Raw genomic sequence first — 15,110 nt, forward strand, 5'->3', positions numbered from 1 at the left:
AATCTCCTCTGTAATACCAAGCTGCAAGTTTAACGATGGTTGAGCTTTGAAGTGAATCAACTTTACATTTAACTCAAGTACATAACCTTTAAAAACTTTTCTGCCCAAATCACACCAAAGAAACAAGAATGGAGAAAAGCGTGAAGTACAATCAGTCGTACCTTTGCTAGTCTATAAAATGCAGCAACATATTAAAAATGGTTGTGTTTAAATGTCAACCCTCTAGATTTTTAGCGCTAATCGTACAGGTTGTATCAAATTGGGTTAAAAATAAACCACTTGTGTAAAGCTTTCAGAACTGGGCCACACAGGCGCTTTTCACAAACAGCTGTCAACCAGTGCCCCCCCCCCCAAGGCAGAGGGCCTCTCCGAGGAGGGCCAAGGGCTGCCCCATGCTATCACATGCATCACATTTCTTCTAAGTTTTGTGTTCTAACTTAAAAATTAATTTGCATTGCACTCCTTGACATTGGCTTAAATGCAAAACTACTGTTTAAAATGATTCTCCCATGTAACTCTACCACCACTCCCATGTGTGCACACCAGGGCAGGTGAGACCCAGACTGGGAAACTGTCTTCACAGAGAGGTGAGCCAGCCGGACAAGCTTAGAATGCTTTTCGGGAAGTCTGTCTGGAGCACTGTCTCAAATGAAGTAATGTTATTCACTCAGGTTATAACTAAATGCTTCAGGAAACAATGCTATCACTTTCAATGCACTGAAAAATAAGTAGTAAACAATCCGTGTATTTTAATTTTTCAACAAAGAAATCAGTTCATTTGATTTGCTAACAGAGATGAAAACAGCCCCATCCCAATCTTTTATTTCTTCTACAGAAAAACAGAAATTAGATTTTTTTTTTAATTTTGTAAAATGTTTATATATTTTTGAGAGAGAGAGAGAGAATGCAAGCGAGGGAGGGGCAGAGAGACAGAGAGGGAGACCCAGACTCCAAAGCAGGCTCCAGGCTCTGAGCTGTCAGCACGGAGCCCGACGCGGGGCTCAAACTCACAAACTGCAAGATCATGACCTGGGCTGAAGCCGGGCACTTAACCCACTGAGCCACCCAGGCGCCCCACAAATTAGTTTTTTTAAATAGAAAAAAGACAACACAGGACCCACAGAAAGATGAAACTCTTCTCTCTGCTGGCTTTCCAGAGATTTTCCCTAGTCTTTTGAACTGGTTTTGGTAAAGCTGCTTCATCCGCTGCAACTGGACATTATAATTTAATGGGTGAGACTACCTGTTGTCACTTCAGAAGCACGACCATCTCAAAGTAAACCTATTCCCCTGATACGACACTTGTTTTCTCCAGAAGATTAAGCTCTACAAACCGCCACCCTGAAGAACACAAACGTTTCACAGTGTTGCATGGCCGTCCTGCAGCAAGGGTGCAGCTGAGAGAGGGGGGCTGAGGTCCCCCCCATGCCCCCCCTCCCGGCCGGCCGCAGCGGACCCACCCCACGAGCCCACCAACACACAGCCCTGGGCTCTGCTGCCAGTTCCCAGAAAGGCATCCGTGGGTTTAACTGGTTGTTTTAACAAGTTTCAAGAGACATTCATTTTAAAACAGGTTTTAAGCGATGTTTATGTTTTGTTTTAAGATGGTCTCAAAGACGCGTCAAGATATACTTAAAATCCTGTGTGAGAGGGTATCATCAAAAAGAGAGCTGTTCGAAAAAGTAACAAAAAGGGGAACTGAGCTTCCTTCACATCTGTTTTCGTGGTCATTCTTTTTCCCATTAACTGCTTCAAAGCCTGACTCAGCAGCAAATATAGCCATACACACGTAAGTGTGTGTATGTGTGTGTGCGCACGCATATATGTGTATGTGTACATTTTGGCTGACTTAAGGGGAAAAAGGTTCATTTTTTCTCCTACAAACATGCTGCAGGCCCTTCCAGAATGCTCCCTTCCCTGCAGATGGGACGTCAGTGTGGAAGTCTAAACACAATTCCGACAGGTGCTCCCTAGCGTTCTCATTACCAGGGATTTAGGCAGCTTGGTGCACACTACTGGCAAATACCACATTCTGATCTCAACATGAATCACTCCCTAGAGAAAACATAAGGGGTTTGGACTAACACTTGCTCTACCTCATGTAGCATCGTGGCCCTGTTTACACAACGTCAACACAACGGGTCTAAGAATGAACACTCCCGATAAACAGCTTTCCCTTTGTGGTGTACACGGTGTCATAGAATTAGCAGGGAGTTCCTTGTTGGGTGATTCTCGATCTTAAGCAACCAGGCAAAAGTGACTGGAGTGAGGCTCTGTGGGCAGTGGTGTCTCTTTTTTTTTTTTTTTTTCCAGATTTCAGTCCCTTAAAAAGTTTTCTAAAAGTATGAAGTTTCAAAGCTAAGCTGGCCTGTGTACGTAACGTACTTGCATTAAGTAGCCCTTAATCAAAGGGAGGGTTCACCACACCATTTTGTCTTTTGTTCTTCTGTACATTATAATGTAGCAAAATTTCATCCTTGACCCCCACACCTGGGGTGTCTCTTTCATCTTAGATATAAATTAATCCAAAGGCCTAGAGCTCTGAATTTCCAGAGTTATGAAAAATGCTCAACTTCCTTCAAAAATATCTTGCATAATTAGCTCATCCCTAAGCTCAAACAAACAAGAACACCAAAGGCAAGAAAGAATACATAGACTGAGAGCTCCACCTGTTACACACACGCGCATGCGCGCGCTCTCTCCTCAGGTTCTACACAAGAAAAGGAGTCACTTCAGCTAATATAGCTTCTAACCTCAACTTCATCTAAAAACTCTCTCCACGTTTCTTCACCAGCATCATACGAAACAGCAGTATTTCTTCCACCAGGACTTGGAGAGGTTTTTCATTTTGTCTGGAGTCCTGCTCTTGGCCTTCTTTGGCTGTTGCTGAGTGTCTGAGTACTGAATGCCGGCGACGATGGCCGCGTCAAAGACCTCTTTGAGATTTTTCTGAGTCAAGGCCGAACACTCGATGTAGGAGGCGGCTTTGATTTCCTCGGCACACAGCTTAGCCGCCTCTTCAGGCACTGGCTTCTCTTTGCATTTGTCCAGCTCAATGAGGACTTTGACATCTTCTCTGAGATCTGACTGAGTTCCAACCAGGATGATGGGGGCTTTGGGACAGTGGCATCGAATCTCTGGCACCCATTTCTCACTGACGTTCTGGAAGGATGAGGGGCTCACAACACTGAAGCAAAGAAGAAAGATGTCCGTGTTGGTGTAGCAGAGCGGCCTGAGTTTGTCGAACTCGTCCTGCAACCAATCAAAGCACCCCAAAGTTATTTTTAAAAAGTTTTTTCATGTTTATTTTTGAGAGAGAGTGAGCGAGCACATGAGCAGGGGAGGGCCAGAGAGAGATGGAGTCACAGAATCCGAAGCAGACTCCAGGCTCTGAGCTGTCAGCACAGAGTCCGACGCAGGGCTTGAACTATGAACCACGAGATCATGACCTGAGCCAAAGTCGGACGTTCAACCGACTGAGCCACCCAGGTGCCCCACAAAGTTATTTTTTTTAATCAATTCTCATTAGCAACAGACCCCCTTTAACGATTTTTTCCCTGAAAAGGTCTGGCAAGTTACAGCAAGCCCACTGCCACGGAAAGGAATCGTGCTGCTTACCTGAGCCCCATGAAATCTGCCTAAAGCCTTCAGTGTTTTCATCAATACTCATGACCTACTTGTAACTCACCACAGAAAAGTACTTATATTACGTGAATCTGAGAAGTAAAATTTACTTTATCTAGCCTTCAGCCCAGAGTAACCCAGAGTTACTCTTTCAACTGTGGTATTTAGCCACTCTTCCAAAATTTAGACAGCATCTACACGGATCCCCAAGTCTTCAAGCTGACCCCAGTGAGCCCCAGTCTAACACAGCTCTTCTCTTTAAGAATCCAGCCCTGCCCTAAGGGTGCCTGGGTGGCTCAATCTGACTCAGTTTCAGCTCAGGTAATGATCTCATGTTTTTGTGGATTCAAGCCCCCCATCGGGCTCTGTGCTCACAGAGTGAAGCCTGCTAGAATTCTCTCTCTCTCCTTCTCTCTCTGCCCTTCCCACACCTCTGTCTCTCTTGAAATAAATAAGCTTTAAGTTTTTTTAATATTTTTGAGAGAGAGAGAGAGAGAGCCAGAGAGTGAGTGGGGAAGGGGCAGAGACAGAGGGAGACACAGAATCCGAAGCAGGCTCCAGGCTCTAAGCAGTCAGCACAGAGCCCAACACGGGGCTTAAACCCACAAACCATGTGATCATGACCCGAGCAGAAGTCGGATGCTTAATTGACTGAGCTACAAAGGCGCCCCTCAAAATAAATAAACTTTAAAAAAAAATCAAGACTTGCCAGTCCCTGTGACAGCATGAGTGATGCCCACCTCACCTGTCTGCGCTGCACACACTCCAGGCACACGTGGTGCAGGGAAGGGTTTTAACTGGACACAAGGACATACCCAGGATGGGAGCTGTGACCTCTTATGGGCCACTCTCACTGGCCAATCACTTACAACACTGGTTAATACATTCTCATTCTTGCCTGTTGTACCTCTTTCTTGCTTTATCTCTTTTTCTCCATCGTTTCTTTCTTTTCTTACTTCCTTTCACCTTTTTTTCCCCCTGCAAATACAAAGGGCCTCTGTGAAGGGTGCTTTGGGGAGATAAAGGACCAGAGGAAGGGCATACCCACCCTACTCTTAAAGTATCGAGAACTGGATGGAATAATTATAATTCATGATATAAACCACGCATCATGCTCCCGAGTATCTGCCACAATCACCCACTTCGCAGAGATGCAGGCTAGGCGGTGGGCACTATGCAGTGTCAGAGGACTCACCGGGAACAGGCAGACTTGGCCTTGGCCCCTGTAGAAATGTCTGTCTCCAAATCAGCATTTCTTTATAGTCCCCTGTAGTGCCCTATTCAGCTAACTGAAAGCTTTCACTCAACTCTCTCATAGGAAATATTTACATCATCTCATTCCTATTTAAAATTTCTCAGGGCGCCTGGGTGGCTCAGTCGGTTAAGTGTCCAACTTCGGCTCAGGTCATGATCTTACAGTCCGTGAGTTCAAGCCCCGTGTCGGGCGCTGTGCTGACAGCTCGGAGCCTGGAGCCTGCTTCAGATTCTGTGTCTCCTCCTCTCTGTGTCTCTCCCTTGCTCACACTCCCTTTCTCTCTCTAAAAAGTAAATAAACATTAAGAAAAAATTTTTTTAAAAATTTCTATCTTTGGGGGCACCTAGCTGCCTCAGAACACATTATGACTCTTGATCTTGAGGTTGTTGAGTTCGAGCTCCACTCTGGGTGTAAAGATTACTAAAAAGAAATAAATAAATCAACTTTAAAAAATTAAAAATAGATAAAATAAAATTTCTGTCTGTGGGTGCCAGCCCCCCGCAGGTGGACTATAACAGACCACTTCCTAGTGGCAGGAAAAAGTGAACTGTCATCCAGGTTTCCATTACTGACGTGCACATAATTCTGCATTTGCGGCCTTCCTGCGGTTGGAAAGGAAACCCGGATCTGTTTTTCCTTCTCCACTTGAAGCTCCGTATTTCAGTTGTAGGGCAACCACCAACTAACAATATTGAAGTCAACCAGCTAAAACGCTCAGGGATAAATCTGGCATTTCGGAACATCACTGCCACTTGTTCAGTCTTCTATAAGCGACGCTTTAAAAAGAACTTCGCTTTCTTAGTGCCAACTCTGTGTGAAAGAATAAACACAGAAACCTGACCAGGTAGACTACCGCCTCACTCTGAAGATCGTGCAAGAAAACATTTCTTCTGTTCTCGGAGGCCTCAAAGAAAGGAGCCCTGGGTAAATCAGCTCCCTTGGGCAGCTGCACCTTGCCGTGAGAAAGCAGTCACCACTGGCCGTGGCCTGGAATCTGGGCTTGCATTTCCAATAAAAAGAAAGGCAAGCATAGGGGCTGGGTCCCATGACAGGCTTTGGAAATCAGGGTCCCCACACCTCTCGGAGACTCTGGCTAAGGGGTTCAGGGAGCCAAACCGAAATTCAACTCTCCTCTTCACTGCCTGACCAGAAACCTTAGATATTTGCTGGAATAAACGCAAAATAATATGGGTGACAAGGCCAAGTGCAATGCACACTCAAGGAAATGTGCGCTGAGGCCCAGCAACCGGCATGCACCTGCCAGGTCTGAGGAAGGCATACGGAATTCAGTCAGGGGCGGGCCAGGGCGGGGCGGACAGGCAGCTGAATAGTAGTGCTGGGCAAGCTCCAACCTGATTTTTTTTTCTTTAGCACAGAGATTTTTCCAAGTGCCTCATGGGTCAAAAGGCTGAAGAACTTTCAGCTCCTGCTGGCAATGCCACCGTGAACCACTCCTACTTCAGTGACAGTCCTTTCTCTTATGCCAAAGGTGTGCTTCTCCAAGTCCTCAGTCTCGGATCTACTTGCACTTACCTGAGACTGTGAGTCCAGCATTAGGAACTCCTGTTTACATCTTATATGCTCACCAACCCCCCAACAAGAAAACACAAAGGCACAAAAAGCAATTTCTAGTTCCTTATTCAGCCAAGTAGAGGCACCTTCTCACTCCAAGCTTCCATTTGAAACCCACATTTGGGCCCCAGGTTAGGGCTACCTGTGTTCACGTTTCCCTAGATCGGGAAACAGAGGTCGCAAAAGTCATAAGTCTTCTGTGAGGACTACCTGAAGGAGGGGGAGTTCCACTGGCTGAGTCAATATTAGGGAAATACAGCAGGTGTCAAATCAAGTCCCTTGAAAGGTAGTTTATCAGATCTGGACTAAGGAAAAGGTAGGAAAGAACTACCCCTTTGACTGGCTTTGTTATGAGTCAAAATAAGTCCTAAATGATACTTGGGGGTTAGGGGGGAAAATGATTTTATCTTACCAGCTGTAGTTTTCATAAATAGTTTTTGAGGTTAGTTTTCTACACATCTTTAGATGGTAACCTCCTCCATTACATAATAAGTAAGGTATACGTTACTAACCAATACGTCAGTTAAGAAATACACTCAATCTCAATGAAAACATCACTGGGAGACCAAAAAAAAAAAAAATCCAAATAAACTAAAACTTACCAACTTGCACCAAAACCCTTTTATTTCCAATTATAAAATGTCTTTCACAATTATAAAGTGTCTTCATGAAAATATCTCCAACACTATTCTCGTGCTTCCCCAAGTTTTAAACAGACCATACCAAGGAAACTTCAAACTCTACCTCAATAATTCAGGATCATTCCCACATAGTTGTTCCAATGATAGATAGTCCTCTGCCCCTTTCAGAACAGCTCAGTGGTTTTCTCCCCAGACCCACCTGACCTGTACCCCATGCCAACGTAGCCTTCCTCCTTATGGAACGTCACTGGTTTCTTTCATGAGTTCTCCTAGCTGGTTTGTCTTCCCTACAGACTGTAAGCCTTCTGAGGGGTGGGCCCAAGACTTAAGTTTGCATTTCCCCAAGACCTTCTCCATTATATGTATCCATTAGAAACCACGACTCAACCCTATTATGTGCCAGGCACCAGGCAGGCAGTAGGCATAGAACCCCAACTTGGGAAGCTGTGTCTGTGATAAGAACCAACACCTAGCAGGAGAGCCCCCCTTAGTGGGCAGGGATGTGTACTGAACTGTTAGCCCTCTCCAAGGGGTCCCCAATAACTGTGCCATCTCGAACTATTAAGCTGCTCCTTCTTGCTTTAGCAGGGATGCCTATATTTATCGATGTGCTCTTCTAACCTCATTTGAAAGGTCAGAAAATCAGACACATAGTAGGAAAAATATTCTTACTTTATACAAAGCAATACAGCTTTAGCTATAAATACCAGGAGGGCATCCAGAAAGATGTAATGCTGGGAACAGCGGTGTTCTTTGAGTTCTCTTTTCCATTGACAATAAGCTACACATCGTAGTCGGTTCTGTTTGCTGCAGCTGAAGAAGGATGAGGAGAGAACCGGAGAGTCCAGGCCAAAACTCCTGCCACTGTGGCCACCACCAAACCAGCGTTGAGCCAGGAGACCAAAGCTGTTCAGTCCTGTGTCACCTTGAGGTTTGAACTTGCTGTTCCAGGCTAGGTAAGCAGTTTGGAAGTCCTGGCTGGGACGAGGCACTAGAGAATACTGAAAAGCCACCCTCTTAAACACAGAAGGTCATGTGACGATGCCTCGGAAAGTGAAGTGGGCACTTTTACGTGCCTACAAAGTGCTCCTCGGCGTTTGCTCTAACAAGCGCAGGAAAGACTACATGTTTGTTAACTGTCACTTTGACAGACTCAAGAGACAGCACCCTGGGTTCTCACAGGGAACAAGGAGACCTCGGTGACAAGTACCATGCCGAGAGGGAAGGGGCTGATAATGAGTCCCTGGAGCCCGTCGAGGAACACCCCAATCCCCATTACTAATCCAAGTGACCAAGCCAAGTGCCTAACCTTCCCATGATTTAGAAAGTTCAAGTTCATTCATTCCTCCAGCTTAGGACAGTTTCAACCACTGTATAGGCTTCAAGGGATGAGGGTGGCCCTAGAGAGTTACACCATGGCTCAGGAAACCCCATCTTTTTCCCTTCCCAGCACTGAGCAGCGGTACACTAACCTGTCCGGCAGTGTCACAGAGCTGGAGTCTCACAGGCCGCCCGTCCACAGAAACCACAGCTTGAAAACAAGATGAAAACAATGATCAGTGGGGGGAAGGGGGTGTCTTTTAACCCCTTTCAGGAAAATAATCGTTTTAGCTGCAACTACCATTCTCCCTCCAAACCCTTCAGCTATTCTGGGTCCCCTAATGAATTAAAGACCTGTCTGAAACAAGGAGGCCCCAAGAAGACACTTCCGTTTACAATGCTCCTGGGCTGGCAGGCAACACGCTGCAAATCCCTGAGCCAGTGGATGGCACCCCAGAAGGGCCTGCACTCCTCTCCCAGCCCCGGAAGGTTTATTTTCCCATCACACTCATTTCAAAAAAAAAACCTACAAGTAACACTAGGGGGTCAATGGGAACCAACCTTTTAATTCAGTGGAAAACCTCACAAATATTCTGTTTTCCCTTCGGACACGTTCCAAGACTTCAAGGTTTATCATAAAATTGTAGTTTGTTTTGAGAACAGGAGCAAACACAGGCTGCCTGCATTGTCCTGTTTATAGAAAAGGGCACTGCTCATCTCACCATGTCAGCTTCAAGAGAGGATTGAAAAAGAAAAGAAAGCCTGCCCACCTTTCCACTGGGGTGGAGTTCGGGGGGGGGGGGGGGCCCTGCATCAGGGCACAGCTGGAGGTTTCTGTTGGAATTAAGCGCTCAAGTTTGTCTCCTACAACTTTCTAAGTTCTTTTAATGTTTACACCAGTCAGCTGGGAGGAGGGAAGGGGGAAACACCAAAGCTGTTTAAGTGGGAAAGTCATTAGCTGTAACCCAGTTTTATCTAGGGAACCCAAGCCCGTGCCACTGGGACTAAGAGGTCAAGAAACATTTCTTTTTTTCTGTGAAGAGCAAGAGAAGAGTGTTTCACACTAGTCTCTGTGCATTTTAACTTTTTTGGGAGTTTCAAATCCCTGAAAACCCCTTTATCTTGGTTTCCACCAAACCAAAAGACAGCATACCATACATAAAGGCTGTAAATAGCTTAGAGATCCTGAAAAGATACTAAGAATCAGAAACCGAACCAATGAGGGAGATGGCAGTAGGCGCGGTTGGGACAGGGAAGAGGGACTCGGAAGAAATCCTGTTTAGTCTCCAGGTTTAATCCGAACCTAAGAAGCAAGTATTTTTGCCGTCTCTGTGGCTCTTTAAAGTGGAGACGCCCCTCGTCAGGGGAGACGCCAAAAGCAAAGGGCCGACTCCCAGGGCCACAGGTATGGCACCTGCGCGTCACCTTCCCCCTGGAACTCGGCAGCGGCGCCAGCAACGTCGACCTGACGCAACTTTCCTACGCAGCAAACCGACCAGGCAACCTGAACTCGACCTGTTTGATACTCGATCGTCTGTTACTAAATTGCCAGACCATTTCTTTTTGCGTCGGCACTGTCCCCCGTACCCCGCCCCCTCCGCCGGGCTACGGGTTTAGGGTTCCCGGTAGCCCCCGCGGTCCCTCCCGAGGCTCGGGAAGCGCCACGCGGTCCGCGCCTGGTCGGCTTCCCAGCTGGAGCCCGCGCGGCCCCGGAGCCCCCTCGGGGGACCCCTCGACCCTCGCGCCGCCCTCCCTCCCCTCCGCACCGGGGCCGTCGGCATCGCACACTGCGGCCACGCGCCCCCGCCCCCCGCTCACCCGAGAAGTTGTCGAAGGCGGTGGGGATGTACTCGGTGGGGTAGCCGTTGGTGGTGTAGCTCACCACCAGGCTGGTCTTGCCCACGGCGCCGTCGCCGACGAGCACGCACTTGACGCCGCGCCCCTCGGCACCGCCCGCGCGCCCCCGGCCCCCCGGCGCCCCGGGCCCGCGCCCTCCGCGCGCCCCGCGCTCCCGGCGCGGCGGAACGGGCGGCGCCTCACAGCGGCCCGGGAATGCGGGGTCCCCCTGCTGCGGGGGCATCGGTGCACGCGCTCGGGCGTGCAGGCGCGGGCGAGCAGGGCCCGGCCCGACCGCCCCTCGGTCCCGGCGCCCTCCGACAGGGGCGAGCTGTCACCGACTGCGGTGGGCGCGTGCCCGGCCCCCGAGAGCGGCGGCTCCAGGCCACACGCTCCCAGACAAAGGCGGCCGGGGTGGGTCGCGGCTCTGCGCTCGGGCGGCGCCACCTGGCTCTGCTCCGCGCGGCCAGAGGACTGCGGGCCGAGCGCCGTGGAGCCCGAGCGCTCTGTCTCCTCCCGGCTTCCCGGCGACACGACGCGTGGGGGGCGGGAGGGGAGGGGAAAGAGGCGGGTCCGGCTCGGCCGCTCTGTCCCCGCGCCGAGGCCACAGCGCCCCCCGCCTGCGCGCTGGGCCCCTGCACCCGGGCCAGAGGCGGTGCTACGCCGGCCGGGAGAGGAGCGCCGACGCCGGCTCGGGGCTGAACGCTCGCCGCAGGGAGGGCGGGGCGGGGGCCGACGCCGGCTCTGGGGGTGACCGCTGAACGCCAGTACCGCGGCGCGTTGTTTGGAGGAGAGGGGTAGCCGAGGGCAGCACACCCCCACCCCCACCCCCACCCCGGCGGCCGAGACTGACACCCCCGGCCGAGGGACCGAAGCGGTTCCGCCTTACTGCGCCCACGCGGGCAGGGAAGCCTGCGCACCCCCCCCCCCCCCCCCCCCCCGCCGTTCCCCTCGTTCCCCACCTCCCCTTCCCGCCGCAGCCTGTGCTGTGGGGCCTCTTGCAGGTCACAGTGCTTCACCAGAGGGGGAAATGAAGTGTCTCGGAGACACATCTGTAGGAGAGTGAATTAAAAGGCAACTTTTTAAAGTCCATCGTGTTTTTTTTTCCTTCAAAAACAAGTTATGCTCATATCATTTGGGAACAAAATGATGTCAGGCCCAGTGTTACTGCTCGCTTGGCATGCCACGACCCAGCCAATGAATTTATAGACTCAATTTCTTCTTTTGCTTAAATGTTGTTTGGCGACATTAAGGGGGCGGGGGGGGGAATCCCATTTATCTCTAACTTCTTCCTCTCTGCCTTCCTCCTACATTTAGTCAACAGTCCATTCAGAAAACAGGGAAGCCTGATTCTAGTCAGGACGCAAAGGTGGTTTAAGAAGCGTCACATATTATTCACATGAATATGGCCCTACAACAGCCACAACAATAATAACAGCAGCAGCTAATAAATATTGAGCCTTTATGTGCCTACACCGTTGTAAGTACTCTGCCTGAACTAATTTCTTTAATCTTAACATTATTTATACCCATTTTACAGATGAGAAGATCTCAGGCACAGAGATATTTTTTAAATGCCCAGGTTCCACAAGCTGTAAAGTGGCAGTGCCAAGAAGCAAACCCAAATAGTCTAGCTCCATAGCCTAAGTTCTTTTTTTCTCTTTTGTTTTCTTCCAAGTTTTTATTTAAATTCCAGTTAGTTAGCATCCAGTGTAATGTTAGTTTCAGGTGTACAATATAGTGATTCAATAATTCTATAAATTTCAGTGCTCATCATGATAAAGAGTATGCAGCTATGGGGATATGGGGAGATTCTGTTCAAGGGGCACCAAGCTTCAATTACACAAGATAAATAAGTCCTGGAGATCTAATGTACAACAATGTGACTATAGTTAACAACACTGTATTGAATACTTGAAATTTGCAAGGGGGCAGATCTTAAATTTCTCACCACACACACACACACACACACACACACACACACACACCAAGGTAACTATGTGAGGTGATAATGTTAATTGCCTTGATTGGCAATTATATGTATCAAGTTATCAAATTGTATACCTTAAATATACACACTTTTTAATTGTCAGATATACCTCGGTAAAATTGGAGGAAAAGGATATGCAGCTAAAAAACGTAATTATGAAAAAATGGTATTATGGGGAGGTGTGTCAGGCAGTTTATCAAAATGTTTTCTTGTGGACTTTTTTGAAGATTATGGTATTTGTTGGCCTTTTAAGTTTTATAGCTTGTTGTGATGCATTTCTCATTTTAAATGAATATTTATTTATGTTGATTTAATTTTCAGGGAGAGAGAGACAGACAGACAGACAGACCCTGAGTGGGGTAGGAGTAGAGAGAGAGGGAAACAGAATCTGAAGCAGTCTCCAGGCTCCGTGCTGTCAGCACAGAGCCCAATGCGGGGCTTGAACTCACAGACTGTGAGATCATGACCTGAACTGTCAAGATGCTTAACCAACCGAGCCACCCAGGTGCTCCTGAATATTGATTTTTGTACCTAATTGTCTAATTGTTATTTTTCTCTTAAAGAAGGCCCCCAAATTTGACAAGATTTTAAGCTGTACAAAATTTTGCTCTGCCCCCTACATCTGGCCATAGGTTAATTTTTTATCCTATAGCCTTTAACTCCTGCTTTACTCCTTTTATAAAAGTTTTGTTCAGTTTATTTAAACTGAAAAAAAATCACCCATTTCTCTTCCCCACACCTCTTGCAACCACCAATCTGCTCTCTGTCTCTGTGAGCTTATTTGGTTTTTGTTTGTTTTGTTGGTTGGTTTAGATTCCACACGTAAGTGAGATCGTACAATATTTGCCTTTTTCTGTTTGATTTATTTCACTTATCAAATCTTCTCAAAGTCCATCCATGTTGTCACAGATGACAAGATTTCATTCTTTTTTGTGGCTGAATAATATTCCATTGTATGTCTATATAATACATTTTCTTTATCCATTCATCCATTGAAGGACGCCTAAGTTGTTTCCATGTCTCAATTAAAAATAATGTTGCAATGCCTACGGGAGGCTCAAATACCTTTTTGAACTAGTGTTTTCACTTTCCTTGGATAAATTCTCAGAAGTAAGATTGCTGGATCGTGTGGTAGTTCTATTTTTAATTTTCTTTTAATTCCATAATGGCTGCACCAATTTACATTCCCACCAAACAATGTACCAGGGTTCCTTTTTCTCCAAATCCTTACCAACACTTGTATTTCCTGTCTTTTCCATTATAACTATTCTAACAGGTGTGAAGTGGTATCTCACTGTGGTTTTGATTTGCATTTCCCTGATGATTAATGATACTAAGCACCTTATCATGTACCTATTGGCCATCCTTATGTTTTGGGGGAAGTGTCTATTTAGATCTCCTGCCCATTTTTTAAATCGGATTGTTTGAGTGTTTTTTGATATTGAGTTTGTATGGATTCTTTATATATTTTGGATCTTAGCCTCTTATTGCATATATGACTCACAAGTATTTTCTCCCATTCAATAAGTTGCTTTTTCATTTGGTTGATGGCTTTCTTTGCTGTACAGAAGCTCTTTAGTTGTACTACTTTTTTTATGCTGTCCCCTCTTATGTTGAATATTGTCATATCCCCACTCATTTTGCCCCATCTTTCTAGATTCAGCTTAATAAGCAGCAGCCTTGTCAAAAATACCCAGAACTGATTCTCCCACTATTTATAAGAATCAGATGCTGGTGATTCAGGAAAAGCAGGCTCCATGCTGCACTGTGTGGTATCTCATTCCAGATCAAAAGTAGATGGTCTGGAGCACCAGAATGCCCACTGAGGTCAGGCACTGCCCTCAAAGTGTGTGGGTCCAAATCGAATGATACTTTTTAAATTTATTTTCTGTTTACTCTCACAAGTCATGAGGTCAATGATTTTATTTTGTTCATCCCAACACCCCATATTTGGAATCACGTGGGGCAAATAACAGACTGCTACTTCTGTTACCTCTGTTAGACCATCCAATCGGACTGTGTCTTGAAGCAATGAATAGGAAAAATCATTTCTTTGCTCTCTTTTAAGAATTCATCACCCTCATGTGTCCCAATTTGATTTCCCCATGACCGCACAATTGATTCAATGTCTTCCACTGTGTCTTGGGTGTAGGGAATGTGGGAAATGCTGGTAATTGCCTGGGCGTGGGATTCCCATTCTTTTTTTTTTATGTTTTTATTTTATTTTTGAGCACAGTGGAGGAGGGGCAGAGACAGGAGAACAGAGGAGCTGAAGTGGGCTCTGCATTGTCATCACAGAGCCCGACGCAGGGCTTGAACTCACGAACCATGATATCATGACCTGAGCTGAAGTCAGATGCTCAACCAACTGGGCCACTCAGATGCCCCACAAGATTTCCACTCTTAAGATCTCATCCCTATTTGGCCCCCCAGCCCAAGTGTGAACGTTCTTCCACCCCACCCCAAACCCTTCCTCCCCCTCTTCCAGGGTCCCACCATAGCCTGACACACCCCAGGCCAGGAGCCTGCACCCCTTCTTTCCCTGACTTCCTGTTTATGACACGGGTCTCAGCTTAGATGTCACTTCCTCCAGGAAGTGTTCCCTGACCCCCTGACATTGATGTACCTGTGCTTGCCCTACCATAGCGCTTTCTGTTGAAATAACCTCCTGACCCTGGCTCTTCATCTCCTAAAAGGCAGGGTCCTGGCTTCACCAAACTCTTTAACTCCAACACATTTTCTAGTATTCTTTCCCATAAAGATCTTCTACCTTTTCCACTAGCAAAGATTATCTCACTTTGAAATTTGCTAATTATAGTGAATTTAGACTTGTTTACCCACATAGTAAAACAACAATCCTAATGGGATCTTC

At 47.1% G+C, this 15,110-nt stretch overlaps 1 protein-coding gene across 2 annotated transcripts; it reads right to left on the minus strand.

The window, feature by feature from the left end:
- Window positions 1-1,730: 1,730 nt before the first annotated feature.
- Window positions 1,731-10,761, minus strand: RHOU (ras homolog family member U). 2 transcript variants are annotated; one of them, XM_039222944.1, is made up of 3 exons: window positions 10,231-10,761; window positions 8,565-8,623; window positions 1,731-3,252 (listed from the first exon to the last, which is right to left on the minus strand). In XM_039222944.1, exons 1-3 carry the CDS (start codon window positions 10,490-10,492, stop codon window positions 2,797-2,799), a joined length of 777 nt encoding a protein of 258 aa, XP_039078875.1. In that variant the 5' UTR covers window positions 10,493-10,761; the 3' UTR covers window positions 1,731-2,796. The 2 variants fall into 2 exon arrangements, with proteins under 2 accessions (XP_039078875.1, XP_039078876.1); XM_039222945.1 differs by lacking the exon at window positions 1,731-3,252 and adding an exon at window positions 7,058-8,093.
- Window positions 10,762-15,110: the final 4,349 nt, after the last annotated feature.

The sequence above is a fragment of the Hyaena hyaena genome, unplaced genomic scaffold (genome assembly GCF_003009895.1).
Source record: "Hyaena hyaena isolate Hyena2069 unplaced genomic scaffold, ASM300989v1 scaffold_1222, whole genome shotgun sequence".
NCBI classification, from domain to species: domain Eukaryota; kingdom Metazoa; phylum Chordata; class Mammalia; order Carnivora; family Hyaenidae; genus Hyaena; species Hyaena hyaena.